General features: G+C 64.5%; 3 protein-coding genes across 3 annotated transcripts in view; 1 reads left to right on the top strand and 2 right to left on the bottom strand.

The window, feature by feature from the left end:
• CACNA1H (calcium voltage-gated channel subunit alpha1 H) overlaps positions 1 to 5,102 on the top strand; it is a 66,039-nt gene extending 60,937 nt beyond the window's left edge. Inside the window, exons 33-36 of the mRNA XM_063616962.1 lie at positions 952 to 1,073; positions 1,242 to 1,686; positions 2,066 to 2,226; positions 3,324 to 5,102. Of these exons, the coding sequence (XP_063473032.1) occupies positions 952 to 1,073; positions 1,242 to 1,686; positions 2,066 to 2,226; positions 3,324 to 4,337 (1,742 nt within the window). The 3' untranslated portion in view covers positions 4,338 to 5,102. The remainder of the gene's footprint in view (positions 1 to 951; positions 1,074 to 1,241; positions 1,687 to 2,065; positions 2,227 to 3,323) is intronic.
• TPSG1 (tryptase gamma 1) lies at positions 4,992 to 8,596 on the bottom strand. Its single transcript, XM_055241992.1, has 6 exons — positions 8,535 to 8,596; positions 7,900 to 7,926; positions 6,748 to 6,919; positions 5,981 to 6,246; positions 5,526 to 5,671; positions 4,992 to 5,427 (listed from the first exon to the last, which is right to left on the bottom strand). The coding sequence occupies exons 1-6, from the start codon at positions 8,578 to 8,580 to the stop codon at positions 5,092 to 5,094; spliced, it is 993 nt and encodes a 330-aa protein (XP_055097967.1). The 5' UTR covers positions 8,581 to 8,596; the 3' UTR covers positions 4,992 to 5,091.
• A 3,306-nt stretch (positions 8,597 to 11,902) lies between these two features.
• Positions 11,903 to 13,228, bottom strand: TPSB2 (tryptase beta 2). Its single transcript, XM_055241640.1, has 5 exons — positions 13,147 to 13,228; positions 12,822 to 12,993; positions 12,447 to 12,712; positions 12,154 to 12,317; positions 11,903 to 12,067 (listed from the first exon to the last, which is right to left on the bottom strand). The coding sequence occupies exons 1-5, from the start codon at positions 13,226 to 13,228 to the stop codon at positions 11,903 to 11,905; spliced, it is 849 nt and encodes a 282-aa protein (XP_055097615.1).
• Between the last annotated feature and the right edge of the window lie 3,152 nt (positions 13,229 to 16,380).

Here is a 16,380-nt window from a genome sequence, read left to right as displayed (position 1 = left end):
GCCCCTGCGCCCTCCTGCTGGCACACACGGGGTCCTGACAGGTGCCCCTGTGCCCATCCACTCACACGCAGGCACATGCCTGCAAATAGCGTGGGGCCTCATCGGGGCCACACGCCTCCTGGGCGTCCTCACCCGGCCCTGCTTCCAGAGCCTTTTCTGCATGAGGCCGAGTCTCGTGTCGATGCAGAGGCATGTGCCCAGGTTTGTGACACGTGTGCAGACGTGCACACGGGAACACAGACACAGGGATGCCTGCCACACATGAGGGGAAGCAAGTACACCTGGAGACGTGCACACACAAACATCTGGAAACACGCCATCCCCAGCGCCACGTGGTTCCAGGAGACAAATGCTGGCTGTGTCCCCTCACCTGGTGGCTGTAGCTTCCTGAGGCCCCCACCCGGGCCTCAGCCTCAGCCCAGGCTGGGCGGGGCAGGTGGGGACCCTCCTTAGATGGCCCAGGCTGGGCGGGGCAGGTGGGGACCCTCGTTAGACGGGCCAGCCCTGCCCCTGCTGGGTTCCACTTCAGACAGCCCAGTCCCTGCAGGGTCCCTCCCCCCGGGCCTGTCCTGATGGTGGGTGTGACATTGCCACAGTCCAGTGTCTGTCCACTGGGTAAGCTTGATTCCGGTCAGCCGGCGCCTACCTATCCCTCCCCACGCACAGTCACAGACACAGACAACAATTATTCTTCTGGGGCCTGGGGTCGCAGCCGCCAGGCCCGATGAGCTCCAGCCAAGGTGCGGCAGCAGAGGCCTCAGCCCAGGGGCTCCGGCCTCACACCCAGGGTCAGCCTCTGCCAGGCAGGTCGAACTGCCACGGCCTCGTCATCTACATTCTCCAGGCTGACCCTGCCTCTGGGCTCCCCAGGGGGCATGTGGAGGCTGGGTGCGTGTCCTGCCTCCACCCGGAGCAGGCGCGGCTGAACGGGCGGGGTCCCCCTCCCCGCAGAGTGCAGCGAAGACAACCCGTGCGAGGGCCTGAGCAGGCACGCCACCTTCAGCAACTTCGGCATGGCCTTCCTCACGCTGTTCCGCGTGTCCACCGGGGACAACTGGAACGGGATCATGAAGGTACCGCCACGGCCGTGTCCCTGACGCCTGGCAGCCCCCGCGGTTTTTCAGGCTCTCCCAGGACTGGGTCGGCTCCGTCCTTGCCAGGCAGGGGGAAGGGGACGGCACTCCCAGGGCGGCGCCCGCGGGTGGGTGTGGACCCCGGCCCGCAGCTGCCCCCCACCGCAGGACACGCTGCGCGAGTGCACCCGTGAGGACAAGCACTGCCTGAGCTACCTGCCGGCCCTGTCGCCCGTCTACTTCGTGACCTTCGTGCTGGTGGCGCAGTTCGTGCTGGTGAACGTGGTGGTGGCCGTGCTCATGAAGCACCTGGAGGAGAGCAACAAGGAGGCACGCGAGGACGCGGAGCTGGATGCCGAGATCGAGCTGGAGATGGCGCAGGGCCCCGGGGGTGCACGCCGGGTGGACGCGGACAGGCTTCCCTCGCCCCAGGAGAGTCCGGGCGCCAGGGACGCCCCAAGCCTCCTGGTCGCACGCAAGGTGTCCGTGTCCAGGATGCTCTCGCTGCCCAACGACAGCTACATGTTCAGGCCCGTGGTGCCTGCCTCGGCGCCCCACCCCCGCCCGCTGCAGGAGGTGGAGATGGAGACCTATGGGGCCGGCACCCCCTTGGGTATGGCAGCTGGTGGGGCCAGTGGGAAGACGTGGGCTGGGTGGGAAGCAGGACAGGGCAGTGGGAGGGAGGATGGCTGGACAGGGAGGAAGATGGGGGCCGGTAGGATGGAGGATGGGTCAGGCCAGAGTGGGGCAGGAGGGAGGATGGGCGGGAAGGAGGATGGGGGCAGGCAGGAGGGACGGTGGAGGCCAGATCAGGGAGGCCGGGTGTGGGCAGATGGGGGGAGGACTGGGGTGGGCGGGTGAGAGGGAGGACAGGTCAGGCTGGGGCTGGCCAGGAAGGAGGATGGTGGCGGGTTGAGGGAGGACGGGAGTGGGTGGCAGCTGGGCAGGAAGGCAGGGGCAGAGCTGCCAGCTTAGATTTTTCCCTGCCCCAGGCTCCGTTGCCTCTGTGCACTCGCCGCCCGCGGAGTCCTGTGCCTCCCTCCAGATCCCATTGGCTGTGTCATCCCCAGCCAGGAGCAGCGAGCCCCTCCACGCCCTGTCCCCTCGGGGCACAGCCCGCTCCCCCAGCCTCAGCCGGCTGCTCTGCAGACAGGTAGGAGAAGCCGTTGCCTGCAGCGGAGGCTGGCGGGGGTGTGGGGCTTGCAGGGATGCCTTGTCTCATCTGAAGGACCAGCAGACGAGGACAAGGCAGGAGGAGCGTGGCGCTGGGTCCTTGGGGCTCTGAAGTTTTCTGCTTGCTGCTGGGTGGGTCTCGGAGTGTTGGGCCCAGGTGGGTCTTCAGGCCTGTGAACCTGTGGCTACAGAGCTCCCGGCTACGGGGACCTGAGTCTTCTCCTTGGACCCACAGCTTCAGGCCCCATCGTGGGCAGACAGCGGTTTCTCAGCCCCCATGGTGGGTAGACAGCGGTTTCTCAGCCCCCATGGCGGGCACATGGCAGTTTCTCAGGCCCCGTGGTGGGCAGACAGCAGTTTCCCAGGCCCTACGGCGGGCACTTGGCAGTTTCTCAGGCCCCGTGGTGGGCAGACAGCAGTTTCCCAGGCCCCACGGCGGGCACACGGCAGTTTCTCAGGCCTCATGTGGGCAGACGGCAGTTCCTCAGGCCCCACGGCGGGCACACGGCAGTTTCTCAGGCCCCACGGCGGGCACACGGCAGTTTCTCAGGCCTCACGTGGGCAGACGGCAGTTTCTCAGTCCCCACGTGGGCATGGGTCCCATGGTGGGCAGACAGCGGCTTCTTCGGTCCTGGCTTGTGCTCAGATGTCCCAGCCTTGCCCACCTGCAGCTTCAGCTCCTCTTCCTGCGCCTGCCTCTCTCTTGCTGCCCAGTACGAGAGCCCGGTACCGCACGGGAGCAGTTAGGAGAGCGCCGTCCTGGGGGTGCCCAGCTGGGCTGCTGGTGTCCAGGGGTGGGAGGTGGCCACAGCCTCAGCTCTGTGCCCCTGGGGGCCATGGCACCTCTGCCCACAGAGCAGCGGGTACAGGCTTTCCCCAGGAGCCACACAGGTGAGGAGTGAGACTAGGACGTCCGCGCCATTGGCTTCCAGCCCCATCTCAAGGGTCAGGAGCCACCCAGGGAACATGCCCACTTTGGCCTCTCCAGGACCTGGATGGTGAGGGGTCTCCGAGCCCTGGCCACTGATAGGGCTCTCCCAGGGCCCTGCCCCTCACTTTGACTCTACGCCCCCACAGGAGGCTGTGCGCACCGATTCCTTGGAAGGGCAGATGGACGGCCCTAGGGACACCCTGGACCTTGCGGAGCCTGGCGAGAAAACCCCGGTGAGGCCGGTGTCCCAGGGGGGCTCCCTGCAGTCCCCAGCACGCTCCCCACAGCCCGCCAGCGTCCGCACCCGGAGGCACACCTTCGGACAGCGCTGCGTCTCCAGCCGGCCGGCGGCCCCAGGCGGAGAGGAGACCGAGGCCTCGGACCTGGCCGATGAGGAGGTCAGCCACATCACCAGCTCCGCCTGCCCCTGGCAGCCCGCAGCCGAGCCCCATGGCCCCGAAGCCTCTCCGGTGGCCAGCGGGGAGCGGGACCTGCGCAGGCTTTACAGCGTGGACGCTCAGGGCTTCCTGGACAAGCCGGGCCGGGCGGACGAGCAGTGGCGGCCCTCGGCAGAGCTGGGCAGCGGGGAGCCCGGGGAAGCGAAGGCCTGGGGCCCCGAGGCGGAGCCCACTCTGGGTGCGCGCAGGAAGAAGAAGATGAGCCCCCCCTGCATCTCGGTGGAACCCCCCGTGGAGGACGAGGGCTCCGCACGGCCCCCCGCGGCGGAGGGCAGCAACACCACACTGAGGCGCAGGACCCCGTCCTGTGAGACCACCCCTCACAGGGACTCCCTGGAGCCCACAGAGGGCTCAGGCGCCGGGGGGGACCCTGCAGCCAAGGGAGACCGCTGGGGCCAGGCCTCCTGCCGGGCCGAGCACCTGACCGTCCCCAGCTTTGCCTTCGAGCCGCTGGACCTCGGGGGCCCCAGTGGAGACCCTTTCTTGGACGGCAGCCACAGTGTGACCCCAGAACCCAGAGCTTCCTCTTCAGGGGCCATGGTGCCCCTGGAACCCCCAGAAACGGAGCCTCCCGTGCCCGTCGGTGACCCCCCAGAGAAGAGGCGGGGGCTGTACCTCACAGTCCCCCAGTGTCCTCTGGAGAAACCAGGGTCCCCCTCAGCCACCCCTGCGCCAGGGGGTGGTGCAGATGACCCCGTTTAGCTGGGGGCTTGGTGTCGTACTCGGCTTTGGCACTGGGGTCTGGGGGCCCCGCTGGGGCGGTGGCCCAGGCAGAACCGTGCGTGGACCCTGACTTGGGTCCCATTGTGAGCAGAGAGGCCCGAGGAGGATGACAGCCCAGGCCCTGGTTCTCTGCCCAGCGAAGCAGGAGTAGCTGCTGGGCCCTGCCAGCCTCTGACCGTTCTGGTTCGGGCTTCTCCGAGTTTTGCTGCCGGCCGAGGCTGTGCGGGCGACTGGGTCAGCGTCCCGTCATTAGAGAAGCCGCGTCTGTGGGATGAAGACCAGGCACCTGCCAGCGAGGGGAAGGTACCAGGCTGCGTCCTCTCAGGCCTCGAATTGTTACAGGACCCTCACTGGGGGCCCTGTGCCCTTGGCGGCAGCAGGTGCGGCCACCGCGGCCCAATGTCACCTTCACTCACAGTCTGAGTTCTTGTCCGCCTGTCACACCCTCACCACCCTCCCCTTCCAGCCACCACCCTTTCCGTTCCGCTCGGGCCTTTCCAAAAGCGTCCTGTGACTCGGAGATGGTGACACATCACTAAGGAGCCGACCCCGTGGAGTAACGCGCCCGGCCCTGGTGCAAATCAGGCCTGCCCTGCGTCTGGGGGCGCTGGCCGCGAGATTCCCGTTGACACCTTTGTTTCGTGTGCTTTTAAATTCAGGTTAAATGTTGCAATAATCTGATGCAGGAGACTCAGCTTTTGAAGGGAGGGGGCGGAGCGGAATAAATAGTAACTTATTTAAGAATCGCACTTGGATTCCTGCCCTCAGGGGCGGGGAAGGGAGCGCCATCCCTAGACGGGTGCAGCAGACACTTGGCCAGCAGGACCCCGGAGACTAGCAGAAGGAAGAGGCCGGGGAGGAAGAAGCCAGCCAGGAGGGGGAGCCTGGGGTACCCAGACCCTGAGCCCCCTGAGGCTGTGATGTGGCGGCGGATCCAGTTCACGTAGGCAGGGACACGAGTGTAGACCCCTGGCCTGTTGGGGCGGCCGCAGCCCTCACCCCAGCTCACAATGCCAGCCTGCACCCAGGTACCGTTCACCTGGCAGACCAGAGGCCCCCCGGAGTCGTCCTGAGGGCAGAAAAGGCGAGCATTGGGAGCCGAGAAGATGGGGAGCCCCTCCTGGGCTGCAGCCACCCCCGTCCTCTGTCACGGCCTGGTGGGCTCACCTGGCAGGCATCCCCGGGGCCCCGGGCACACAGCATGTCGGGCTGAAGGATGCTTCCCCCGGGGCCGGGATAGTCCCGGCGGCAGGTCTCTGTGTCCACCACGGAGACTTCCACCTCCTGCAGGCTGTACGGGGGTGGCAGAGGCTCTGGGGTAGGGGGACAGGCTTCAGGGAAGGTTGGGGCACCAGGCCCTGCACTGCGGGGATGGGAGACCTTGCCAGACACAAGTCCCATGCCACCGTGACCCTCGTCACGGCATGTGGGTTGTGATCTGACATTTGGCCGCTGCTCTGGATCCACACGACGGGCTTTGAAAAGGGACGGCCGATGGGGGCGGCCTTGGCCGGGTGTGGAGGCCGCCAGGAGCAGGTGGTGGCATCAGCGTCCCTCAAGCCAGCTCTCTTCCTGCCGCCCTTGCCTTCCTCCACCCCAGTGTCCCCACGGGGGCTCCTCACCTCCCTCCCGCGTGTAGCCCCAGCCCGTCACCCAGCACCGGGTCCCAGGGCAGAAGTCATCCGAGGCCTCCGGGAGGCAGATGGGCAGGATCCGGCTGGAGAGGGTCACGGGGACACTGAGCTGCACCAGGGCGATGTCCCCACTGGACCCCGGCGGTCCTGAAGGGCTGGAGTGCAGGTTGATCTGCCTCACGGTGGAGAAGTGGGGAGACAGAGTGATCTCCGGTTCCCCCAGGTGCACCTGGTAGTCGGATGAGTTCAGGGACCTGGTAGGGAAGGTGGGCGGGTGAGAGGGGCCAGCTGCAGAGGCTGGAGGTCAGCGTCGGCCCCGCCCAGACCCCACCCCTGCGGGCATCCGAAGCCCAGCTCTTCCCTCCTGGGTCTGGGATGCAGAAAGCCTGGGCAATGGCCTCACCGTCCAGGGCCCAAGGGCCATGGCAGCACCTTGGGGTTCCTGCCAGCCCCTGGAAAAGCCAGCAGCATGCCGGAGAGCAGCAGGGGCTGGTCAGGAGGCGGATTGCAAGCTCAGCTCCACATGAAGAGACAGGCAGTGGGGAGGGAGGGAGCTGTCTGTCCCTAGATGTGAGCGCAGACCGGCAGAACCTCACAGAGGGTGGGCAGCCAGCCCCTCCCTTTCCACTGGAAGGAAACAAGCTGAGAGTTTCCAAACCTCAGTGTGAGTCTAGACCAACTGGAGGCCTCTGCACTGACGCATGCCCCACTGGGGCCTGGACGTTCAGACTGGCCCTGCCCACCCAGACACTCACCCGGAGAAGCAGTGGGCAGCTGTGAGCACCCACTGGGGGCTGAGCAGGGACCCGCCGCACACGTGCACCCTCCGCAGGCGGAGGCTGGCTTGCCATGGCCATGCGCCAGCTGGGGCAGCGTGGCCCCCCACGATCCGGCCTCCTGCATCCGAAACCTGCGGCCGGCCACACCCTAAGTCGAAGGAGGAAGGGGTGCCTGGTGGGGATCCCAAGAAGCCCACTGCGCTTCCTCCAGGAAGCCTTCCCTCACCACACCTCCCTGCCTTCTTGAGGACTTTGCTCTGCCGGGCTCTCCCCAGAAGCATCGTGGGTGCAGCAGAAATGACACCTCTGGAGCAGTGAGCGCGCCTGGGGCCCAGGTCGCGGTTTCTAAGCCCCACGCTCCACAAACTAATCACGGCTCACAGAGGCAGTGGCAAAGCTGCAGAGGGCCCCTGGGTGGCTAGAAAGGGGCTCAGAGAACGGTGGAGCCCCCGAGAAGGCCTGGGATGCTGGGGTGACTGCCTGGTGGGCCCCGGGTTTCCGTCAGGAGTGGTGGTGAGGTTCGGAGCTGGATAGAATCGGGGGGGAGCACACAGCACTGTCCAGGGTGCTCAGGGCCTCTGAAGTGGACACTTGATAATGTAACTTTATCTTCTGTGAACTTCACCTCAGTAAGTTAAAAAGAAATGAAGAGGAAGTCAGCTTGAGACCCACTGGCCACACCTGGGGCCGCCTGAGCCGGATAGTTTTGCTGGCGATGGAGTGTGGCTCCTCGGCTGAATGGAAGGGAAGCTGGGATGTAGACAGACGCAGATATTTATAGATAGGGAGCGGGTCTGGAGTGGGGCACGGGCTGTCCCACACAGCAAAGCCCCCAGCGGGTTCCCAGGCCACGGTGGGGATGCTGCGGGGAGGAAGTTCAAGGAGGGCCAGGTTGTTTCATGGCCTCAGAGCATCTCCCAAGGTCCAGACTGACTGCAGTGGTGGTGAGGGACACAGCCCTGCAGCAGACCCCAGCCAGCCCCCCTCAACCGAGAGATGCGAGCAGAAACCATAGTGACAAACTGTGACCTCCCCGGGCCCCCAGTGGGACCCCAGGGAAGGAGAGGGTCCCTCCGAGGCCTTCCTGCCAGCACACTCCCCAACACCCCACACCTGTCAGAGACGTACCTGGCTGCAAAGCCCTGAGGGACACACCTGTGGGAAAGAGACGGAGGGCCCAGGATGGAGGGGGCTGCCGAGGGGAGGGGTGTGCAGGCTCTAGAGGCCCTTGCCAGACACCTGCCAGGCCTCATGCTGACACCGGGGTGGGGCCTGGCCCTGAGTGGAGAGGCCCGGCCTGGTGAGGCTGGGTCAGCTGCTGTCTCACTGGCCCAGGGCTGGGTGGGACAAGCCACGAGCCATAAACGGCAGCTGGAGGCCGGGAGCTTGGCCTCAGGCCTGGGCCTCCTCCCCGCCCTCCAGGTCCTGCTCAGGGGAGAAATCACCAGCGTTCCGGGGCCTAGGACTCCCGCACCCCCAACTCCCACCTGCACCCCCAACTCCCACCCGCACCCCCAACTCCCACCCGCACCCCCAACTCCCGTACTCCCAACTCCCACCCGCGCCTCCCTCCTGCCTCTGTCCCCAGGCACAGACAGCCGGGCCTCCAGCCAGGGGTGCAGTCTCCAGAGGAGACGGGGCCCCACAGGGTGGGGGCTCAGCGTGTTTCTCCCTCTCAGGCCAGCCCCCAGCTTCACCCCCATCAGGGGTCCAGGCAGGAAGCAGATGCCCCCCCATCCCCACACCCAGGCCAGGTCACCCACCGGGCACAGCCAGGAGCAGCAGGAGGGCACAGGCCCCAAGGGCCATGGTGTCTGCCCACTGTACGGAGAAGAAGGAGGGCCTGCCTGACCCTTGGACCTGCTGGGCGTGGGGGGTAGGGGTGGCCACACACCTGCTGTCGGGCAGGGCGGGAGGACAGAGGAGGAGGCCGGAGCTCCACAGACGGCCCCACCTGTTCCTTCTGCACATCTGCAAAGAAGGGTCGTCACCTCCATTTATCCCTATGTGGACACCACAGCCCTGGCACCAAGTGGCCGGCTCAGTCAAGGGCACAGCAGGGAAGGACAGAAGGCAAGCACTTCTCACCCTATCTCTGCTCCAGGGCTAGGGCTGAGGGAGAGGTGAGTGTTCCTGTCAGTGCCGCCCCCTCCGAGAATTCCTCCCTGGTTCCCTCGGGGCACACCCGCCCCCTCTCCTTCATCCTCTGGGAGCCCAGTCCTGGGGGTTCCTCAGGAGGGTCCCAGCTCAAGGCCCAGCAGCCCCATGGAGACAGCTCAGGCCCTCGTGACAACCACCCTTCGAGAAGTCGCTGTCCCCACATCCGGCAGCAGGTCCCGTGCTTGCGCGGCAGATCAGATGGGGACAGTCTCCCGGCCCAGCCTGAGTTGGCCCTTCTAACCGTCCTAGCTGCCCCAGCCTGATGACTCAGCTGATTAGGGGCCCTGGGCAGTGCCCAGGACTTTCCTGCCCTCCCCAGATCCAAATCACAGGCCAGGCTGGAGGGTCCGGCTGAGACCCTCTAGGTCAGGGATCCCCTCTTTGACGTGGAGAAACTGAGGCACGGGTAGGGGGAGTTGCCTGACCACCCACTAGGATATGGCCTCCCGGGCACACACTTGGCCTCCTGCACGCCAGCATGTGGGGTAGCCAAGGCTCAGAACTGGAGTCCAGTGTTTTTCCTGGTGATGAATAAGGACAAAGCCAGCATGCGGGGACAGCAGTGCATCCACGACAGGGCACCCTCCTCCCTCACGGCGGCCTCAGGGGAGGCAAGACAGTCCCACCCCACACAAGGGAGTGGGGTCTGAGCCACGAGTCCCCGGCCCAGGGTGCCCCTAACAGGGCGATGTCACCCAGTGGGGAGGGAGCCTGAGGGGCAGCGTCTTCATGGAACCAGGTCCCCAAGTCCCTACAGGCGGGGACTTCAGGGCCCTCACTTGTCCCAACTCAATTCACCCACAGCACTGGGGACCCTGTCTTCCTGCCTGTGCCCCAGCACACCGCTCCCCGCAGAGTGCTCCACACCACCCAGATTCCAGGCCTGCTGGGGAGAAAGAAGCTCCACGCACCGTCCCCTGAGCCTCAGCGCTCCTGTGACATGGTGCCATTCCCCCCACCGTTGGACAGGAGAGCCAGCTGAGGAGCAGGGAGGGGGGCCTGGCCCTGGCGATGGCCCCCAGCTTGGTGGGGTCTCCTGTAGTCCAGGACCCTGGGAGACCTGGGGTTGCTTCTGTCCGCGGTGACCTGGCCACCTGGGCACTGTCCCCTCAGTAGGAAACCTGTCCGCGGTGACCTGGCCACCTGGGCACTGTCCCCTCAGTAGGAACCCTGTCCACCCCCACTCGTCCTCGTCCTCACACCCCCTGTGACAGGGAACCAGGGCCTCCTACCGGCAGCCACATGGGTGATCTTGGAGCAGGTCCCCCCGTCCCTGTCAAAACGCAGGTGGCTGCAGCCCTGGCCAGCAGCCTGCCTGCCACGTCCTGGGAGACCCCTTCCTGCTGAGGCTGACGCTCACTTCTGCCGGTGTGACTGGGCTGAGCTTCACTGAGCTTCCCAGGGATCTTGGATCTAATTTGGGAAGCTCTGGGGCTGGAGCCTGCCTCGCCCCATCCACCCAGTGACCGGCCCCTGCTGTCCACCTTTCCTGATACCGGAAGCCCTGTCCTGAGGGGCCGTGCTGCTTCCCTTCGGGGTCTCCTCCCTCCGACTTCCACCCCGCAAAACCTCCACTGGGCGTGTGGAAGTGCTTCTAGGGGCTCAGTGTTCACTGGGGGTCACCCCGCACTCTCTCTGATCCCTAGAAGGTGGGATGGGCCAGAGGGAGGAAGGAGGGCCCGAGTTCCAGGTCCATCTTCATAAACAAGACGCTGGGCCTGCAGAACAGGAGCCGGGGGATGGGCCTGCAGGGGCTGCAGAGGCAGAGGTCACGTGGGGCTGGAGAGGGCACTGGGGGTCGAGTCCACCCCTTGTGAGGACAGAGGTCATTTGCAGAGATTCGGGAGACTAAATGCACATCTCTGCATCTGACAGTTGGAAGGAAAGAGTGAATGTTTCTTTAGAGAGTTTTTTTTCAACCAGAATAGCCCCACATTTCATTTATGAGTGTAATCATGTTCAAATATAAAATGCAAGCAAGAACCTGGGATAAAATGCAACACTCGCCAGATGCGAAGGGCTCACGTATTGATGAAGAGAAAGACCTCAGAATGAATTTGAAAATCCGAAACTCAGGCCATGTGCGGTGGCTCACGCCTGTCATCCCAGCACTTTGAGAGGCCGAGGCAGGCGGATCACTTGAGGTCAGGAGTTCAAGACCAGCCTGGCCAACATGGCGAAACCCCATCTCTACTAAAAATACAAAAATTAACCGGGTGTGGTGGCTCACTCCTGTGGCCCAGCTACATGGGAGGCCAAGATGGGAGGATCACTGAAGCCCAGGAGTTCAAGGCTGCAGGGATCCCTGATCACACCCCTGCACTTCAGCCTGGATGACGGAGTGAGATCCTATCTCAAAGGAAGCAATGAGGCAAAGCAAAAGCAGTGGACGGAGGGGCCGGGAGAAGACCTTGTGGGAAGCGTGGGATCGGGGCTCCCGGCGACCATGCTCTGTCTTGACCCGGTTGCAGGGACGTGGCTGTCCTTTACAATCATCTAAATTGCCCGAGTGACTCTGTGTGACCCGAATGCTGGATGCATCGTGTGGGGAGAAGCCAGCCCCGGGGACCAGGGCTGCCCAGGAGGCCCCGTCCCACAGTGACTGGCTGTGCCTTGAGGGCCAGGACCTCACACTCCAGCAGCTGTCCTCAGCACACCTGGAGCCCTTCTCCCCCAGTGACATCCACAACCAGAAACACAGCGATGCACACCAGTGATTTCCATTCACTTTAATGAGGTCCAGCGCTCAGGAGGGTTAGGGCCCACCACCAGCGACCTGGGCAGGGGAGGGCTGGAGGGCCCGGTGCAGGGGTCAGGCTTAGGACAGGGGAGGGGGCTCAGGACGGGAAGGGGCACTCAGGACGGGGCAGGGAAGGTGTAGGGGGCAGTCGCCACGTGGGTAGGAAGCAGTGGTGTTTTGGACAGGAGGGGCTGGCCCTCCAATGACCCAGGTGGCCACCCCAGGCCTGGCTCAGGGCTTCTTGGGGACGTAGCGGCGGATCCAGTCCAAGTAGTAGGTGACACGGGTGTAGATGCCAGGCCGGTTAGGCAGGGCACAGCCCTGGCCCCAGCTGACCACGCCCGCCTGCAGCCAGGTGCCATTCACCTTGCACACCAGGGGCCCTCCAGAGTCGCCCTGGGAAGGTCAGGGGTCAGTGCTCGCCGACCAGGCCCGGGAGTGGGGGTTGTGGTGCGGGGGGCAGGCGGACACGCGGGGCCCACCTGGCAGGAGTCCCTCCGGCTGTTCCCCGCACACAGCATGTCGTCACGGACGATGCGGACGTCGTCTCCCGTGTAGAGGCCAACGTGGTAATTTGCGTCACAAATGTGGTTTTCCATTATGGGGACCTTAACCTGCTTCAGGGGAAATGGCGGTGGGAGGGGCTCTGCAGGTGGAGAAGAGGGTGCAGCCTCAGGAGGGGGCCCGGCAATGCCCACCTGGAGCCCAGAGGGAGCCCAGGGGCTGGGCTGTGGCTGAGATTTTACACCCCACCTCCCACTGTCCCCAGACCCACTATCATTGTCCACGTCGCCCCAGCCAGTGACCCAGCACGGCATCCCCGGGGGAAAGGTCTCCGAGGCAGGGGGCAGGGTGACCGTGTAGACGTGGCTGGAGACGTTCACAGGCTCCTCCAGCTCCAGCAGGGCGATGTCCGCTCCCATCTGGACGGTGTAGAACTGTGGGTGCACGATGGTCCTCCTGACCGGCAGCAGCTGGTCCTGGTAGTAGAGGTGCTGCTCCCGCAGTTGCACCCTGAGGTTGGCCAGATCCTTGACGTCCCTGGGCAGTGGAGGCTCCCACTCAGGGCCCTGGGCAGCCCCCAGGAGCACCTGGGAGCCAGGACTCACATCCGGCCCTCGCCCACCCCTCCAGGCCCCAGGAGACTCACGGTCCCACGCAGTGCGCCGCGGTCAGCACCCACTGGGGGTGGACGAGGGAGCCCCCGCAGAAGTGAATCCAGTATTGGTCGTGTAATCGCAGGCTCACCTGCCAGGGCCACTTGCTCCTGGGGGCCTCCTGCCCCCCAACGATGCCCGCTCGCTGCAGGGCCTGGCCTGGGGCTGGGGCACGAACCAGGTCAGGACCAGGAAGCAGCCCCACACCTGGGCCCAGCCTTTCCCTGTGTGGGGGCCAGCCCGGCCTCCCCAGAACCCACCCAGGCCCTGACCTGTGGAATGTGGTGAGGGGCAGGGTAGACCCGGGCTGGGACTCACCAGGGGCCGCGTGGGCCGGGCTCACCAGGACGGGCATCGCCAGCAGCAGCAGGCTCAGCATCTGCGGAGCAAGGAGGGGCATTGTGGGGCTGGCCAGGCCTCACGGAGCAGGGCTGGGGGCTACAGATTGTGGGGTGAAGAATGGAGCTGGGACGGGGGGACCAGGGTGGGTCCAGGCCTGCGGGTCTTGGTGCTCTGAGTCTCAGGCTGGGCCACTCTGCTCCAGGTGACGCTGATGTCAGGGTCTCTGAGAGTGGGGACTTACCCTAGCCACTCCCTGTTCCTTCTACCCAGTGGGCTCTCCCCTCCCCATTTATCCTTCCAGATCAGGATGGGGCGGAGGAAGGGCACCGGGCCCTCCCATCCAGATGCTGAGGAAGTGGATGACTCAGACCCAGGGCCCCCGTGGAACACGTGCCCCCGCCACCCCGATGCCCTCTGTGTGTGGGGCTGCCAGACGGGCCCCACCGAGAGTTGAGCAGGGGAGGCTCGCAGCTCCATCTGTCAGCTGGTGGATCCCAGCACCAGAACACACTACCTTCCCGCTGGTGGGATCTTCTCCTGCCCCTGTCTTGGTGCCAGGAGGCCTTCAGGCATAGCTGCACCCAGGTGGCCTGGCTGCCCCATGCTACAAGACCAGTCACCCCCGAAACCTGTTTCCCCAAGAGGAACATGGGGCGAGGAACTCATGCCCATGGGCCACACTCCAAGAGACAGGAAGGTGCCCACGGGGTGGGGACATGACGGGTGTCACCCCTCCTACGGACTCCGAAACGACGGGGGTGGGGCCAGCCCTCCTCAACTCACTTGGCTGGGGGCTCACATGAGACCCCTTTGTCACATGGGGAAACAGCCTTGAGAGGGGACAGCACTATGTGTCCTCAGCCAGGAAGGGGCCCTGCTCCCCACCCCCCGTATGAGACCCAAGTTCTCCTACGAGTCCTCAGTGTCCATCTCTGGGGCTGTCCGTGCAGGTCCCCTGGTCTGCAGGTGCCTCCTTTTCATGGGATCTGAGCTTCATCCACAGAGGGAAGAGCAGACAGGAGTGCAGGTGCAACCCCAGGAGACCCAGCCCAGCTCCCCATGGACTCACCCCCGCCCCAGCCCCAGCTCCCTATGGACTCACCCCCAGCCCCAGCCCAGCTCCCCAGGGACACCCCCGGCCCCAGCCCAGCTCCCCATGGACTCACCCCTGGCCCCAGCTCCCTGTGCTCTCCGTCCCATCCGGTGCTGACACTGTCCCTGCTGGTCCGTCCACCCCACCTCCCGACCCCCCTCGGCCTGCTGGTCACTGGGGCCTCCAGCCCACCTCCTGCCCTTCCGAGCCCCAGGACCCCCTGCCTACCCCCCGACCCCCAACACAGGGCCACGCCAGGGCTCCTCCTGCCCCCACCCTGCCTGGGACCAGCCTGGTTTGGGGCTGACTCTGCACACCAGGACCATATCCATCTGGACTCCTTCCGGGCTGCATCCCCCGGGGGACAGGCAGGGGTGGCCCGGACCGCTCCTGCTCATGACCCTGCTTCTCTTCCATTCTCTGGACAAACTCCCCAGAGGCCTCCACCTGCCCCGTCCTGGTTCCATGAATGAAGCCCACAAGATGGGACCTTCAGGAGCCAAGGAGGTGAGGGGATCAGGTGACGGGAGACACCAGGGCTGACAGTGAAGAAGAGACTCGGGACACCAGGGGTGGGAGAACCCAGGGACGCACGGGGACACCAGGGCTGTGGTGTGCAGGGGTCTCTGGCACCCCGGAGGCAGGGGCTCTGGGACCACTTCTCTTAGGAATGCTCCGATTGGGTCAGGCCTGGGAGGCGGGCCAATCAGCACCATGGGGATGCGAGTGCTTTGATTGGCTAACACTGTGCCAATCAGGGCGAGTCCTGGGCACCCTGCCTCGATCCCCGGCCCCTCACCTGGGGGTGCTGGAGGGCTGGGGTCCCAGGCCCTTGGCAGACATTGGGCAAGAGGCCACGTGGGGCAGTGTCCCCGAGAGAAGGGTGGGGAGCCGGGTGAGACGAAGTGACCGTGTCCAGACTCAGGGCAGCAATGGGAAACCCAGCCCCCGGAGCTTGCTGGGGAGACGGACGCCGGCGTGTGGAGAGGCCCAGGCAGCCAGGACTCAGGAGGCAGAAAACCGGAGAGGAGAGAACAGCACGGAGAGCTCCGGGCATCCACAGGGGGGTCCCCCGGCGTCCTTGGCCGAGTGCCGGAGATGCAGAGAGACGTAGGAGCCACGTCAGAAACAAGAAACACCAGGTAAGATGGGCAGAGGAGTCCGGGAGTGCACGCAGGGCTGGGCATATCGCATGTTCCCACCAGCTGAGTGGAGAAAGCTTGTCAGAGGCAGGCACTGGAGAGTCCTCAGAAGGGTATCGAAGGTACTAGGGGAGAAAATTATTCCGGAACGGAAGGCTTCTCCGGACCCACCCTCACAACGCTGAAAAGCAAACCACAGATGCATCCAAATGATTGCAAGTAACTTAACTGCCCGTGAGAGCACATCTCAAAACGATGTCAAGGAATATAACACAACCCAGCACACAACAAAACACTCCAGAGAGTATTCACGAGGTCCGGGGCTAGGCAAAAACAAGCAGGTGTCCGGGCGCAGTGGCTCACACCTGTAATCCCAGCACTTTGGGAGGCCGAGGTGGGCGGATCATGAGATCAGGCGAACGAGACCAGCCTGGCCCACATGGTGAAACCCCGTCTCTACTACAAACATAAAAATCAGCCAGGCGTGGTGGCACCTGCCTGTAATCCCAGCCACTCGGGAGGCTGAGGCAGGAGAATCGCTTGAACCAGGGAGTCAGAGGTTGCAATGAGCCAAGATGGTGCCACTGCACTCCAGTCTGGCGACAAAGCAATACCCTGTCTAAAAAAAAAAAAAAAAAGAAAAAGCAGGCATGAAAAAGGATGACCTCCCAATAAAAAAAAAATCAGTTATGTCCGGGCGCAGTGGCTCACGCCTGTAATCCTAGCACTTTGGGAGGCCGAGGCAGATGGATCACCTGAGATCAGGAGTTCAAGACCAGCCTGGCCAACATGATGAAACCCCATCTCTACTAAAAATACAAAAATTAGCTGGGTGCGGTGGCTCACGCATGTAATCCCAGCACTTTGGGAGGCCGAGGCAGGTGGATCACCTGAGGTCAGGAGTTCAAGACCAGCCTGGCCAACGTGATGAAACCCCATCTCTACTAAAAATACAAAAATTAGCTGGGCGCAGTG

This window comes from Symphalangus syndactylus, chromosome 14, assembly GCF_028878055.3.
Source record: "Symphalangus syndactylus isolate Jambi chromosome 14, NHGRI_mSymSyn1-v2.1_pri, whole genome shotgun sequence".
NCBI classification, from domain to species: Eukaryota; Metazoa; Chordata; class Mammalia; order Primates; family Hylobatidae; genus Symphalangus; species Symphalangus syndactylus.
Note: the sequence above shows the minus strand (reverse complement) of the source record. Positions and strands in the feature narration are given on the sequence as shown.

Coding starts and splice junctions, on each gene's coding strand:
- TPSG1 (XM_055241992.1), bottom strand. CDS start 8,580: ATGGCCCTTGGGGCCTGTGCCCTCCTGCTGCTCCTGGCTGTGCCCG. Junction 7,927..8,534: donor GCTGCTCCTGGCTGTGCCCG/GTGGGTGACCTG, acceptor TCTTTCCCACAG/GTGTGTCCCTCAGGGCTTTG. Junction 6,920..7,899: donor CCTCAGGGCTTTGCAGCCAG/GTACGTCTCTGA, acceptor CCTTCGACTTAG/GGTGTGGCCGGCCGCAGGTT.
- TPSB2 (XM_055241640.1), bottom strand. CDS start 13,228: ATGCCCCTCCTTGCTCCGCAGATGCTGAGCCTGCTGCTGCTGGCGATG. Junction 12,713..12,821: donor GCGGCGCACTGCGTGGGACC/GTGAGTCTCCTG, acceptor TCCACTGCCCAG/GGACGTCAAGGATCTGGCCA. Junction 12,068..12,153: donor GCCGGAGGGACTCCTGCCAG/GTGGGCCCCGCG, acceptor TGACCTTCCCAG/GGCGACTCTGGAGGGCCCCT.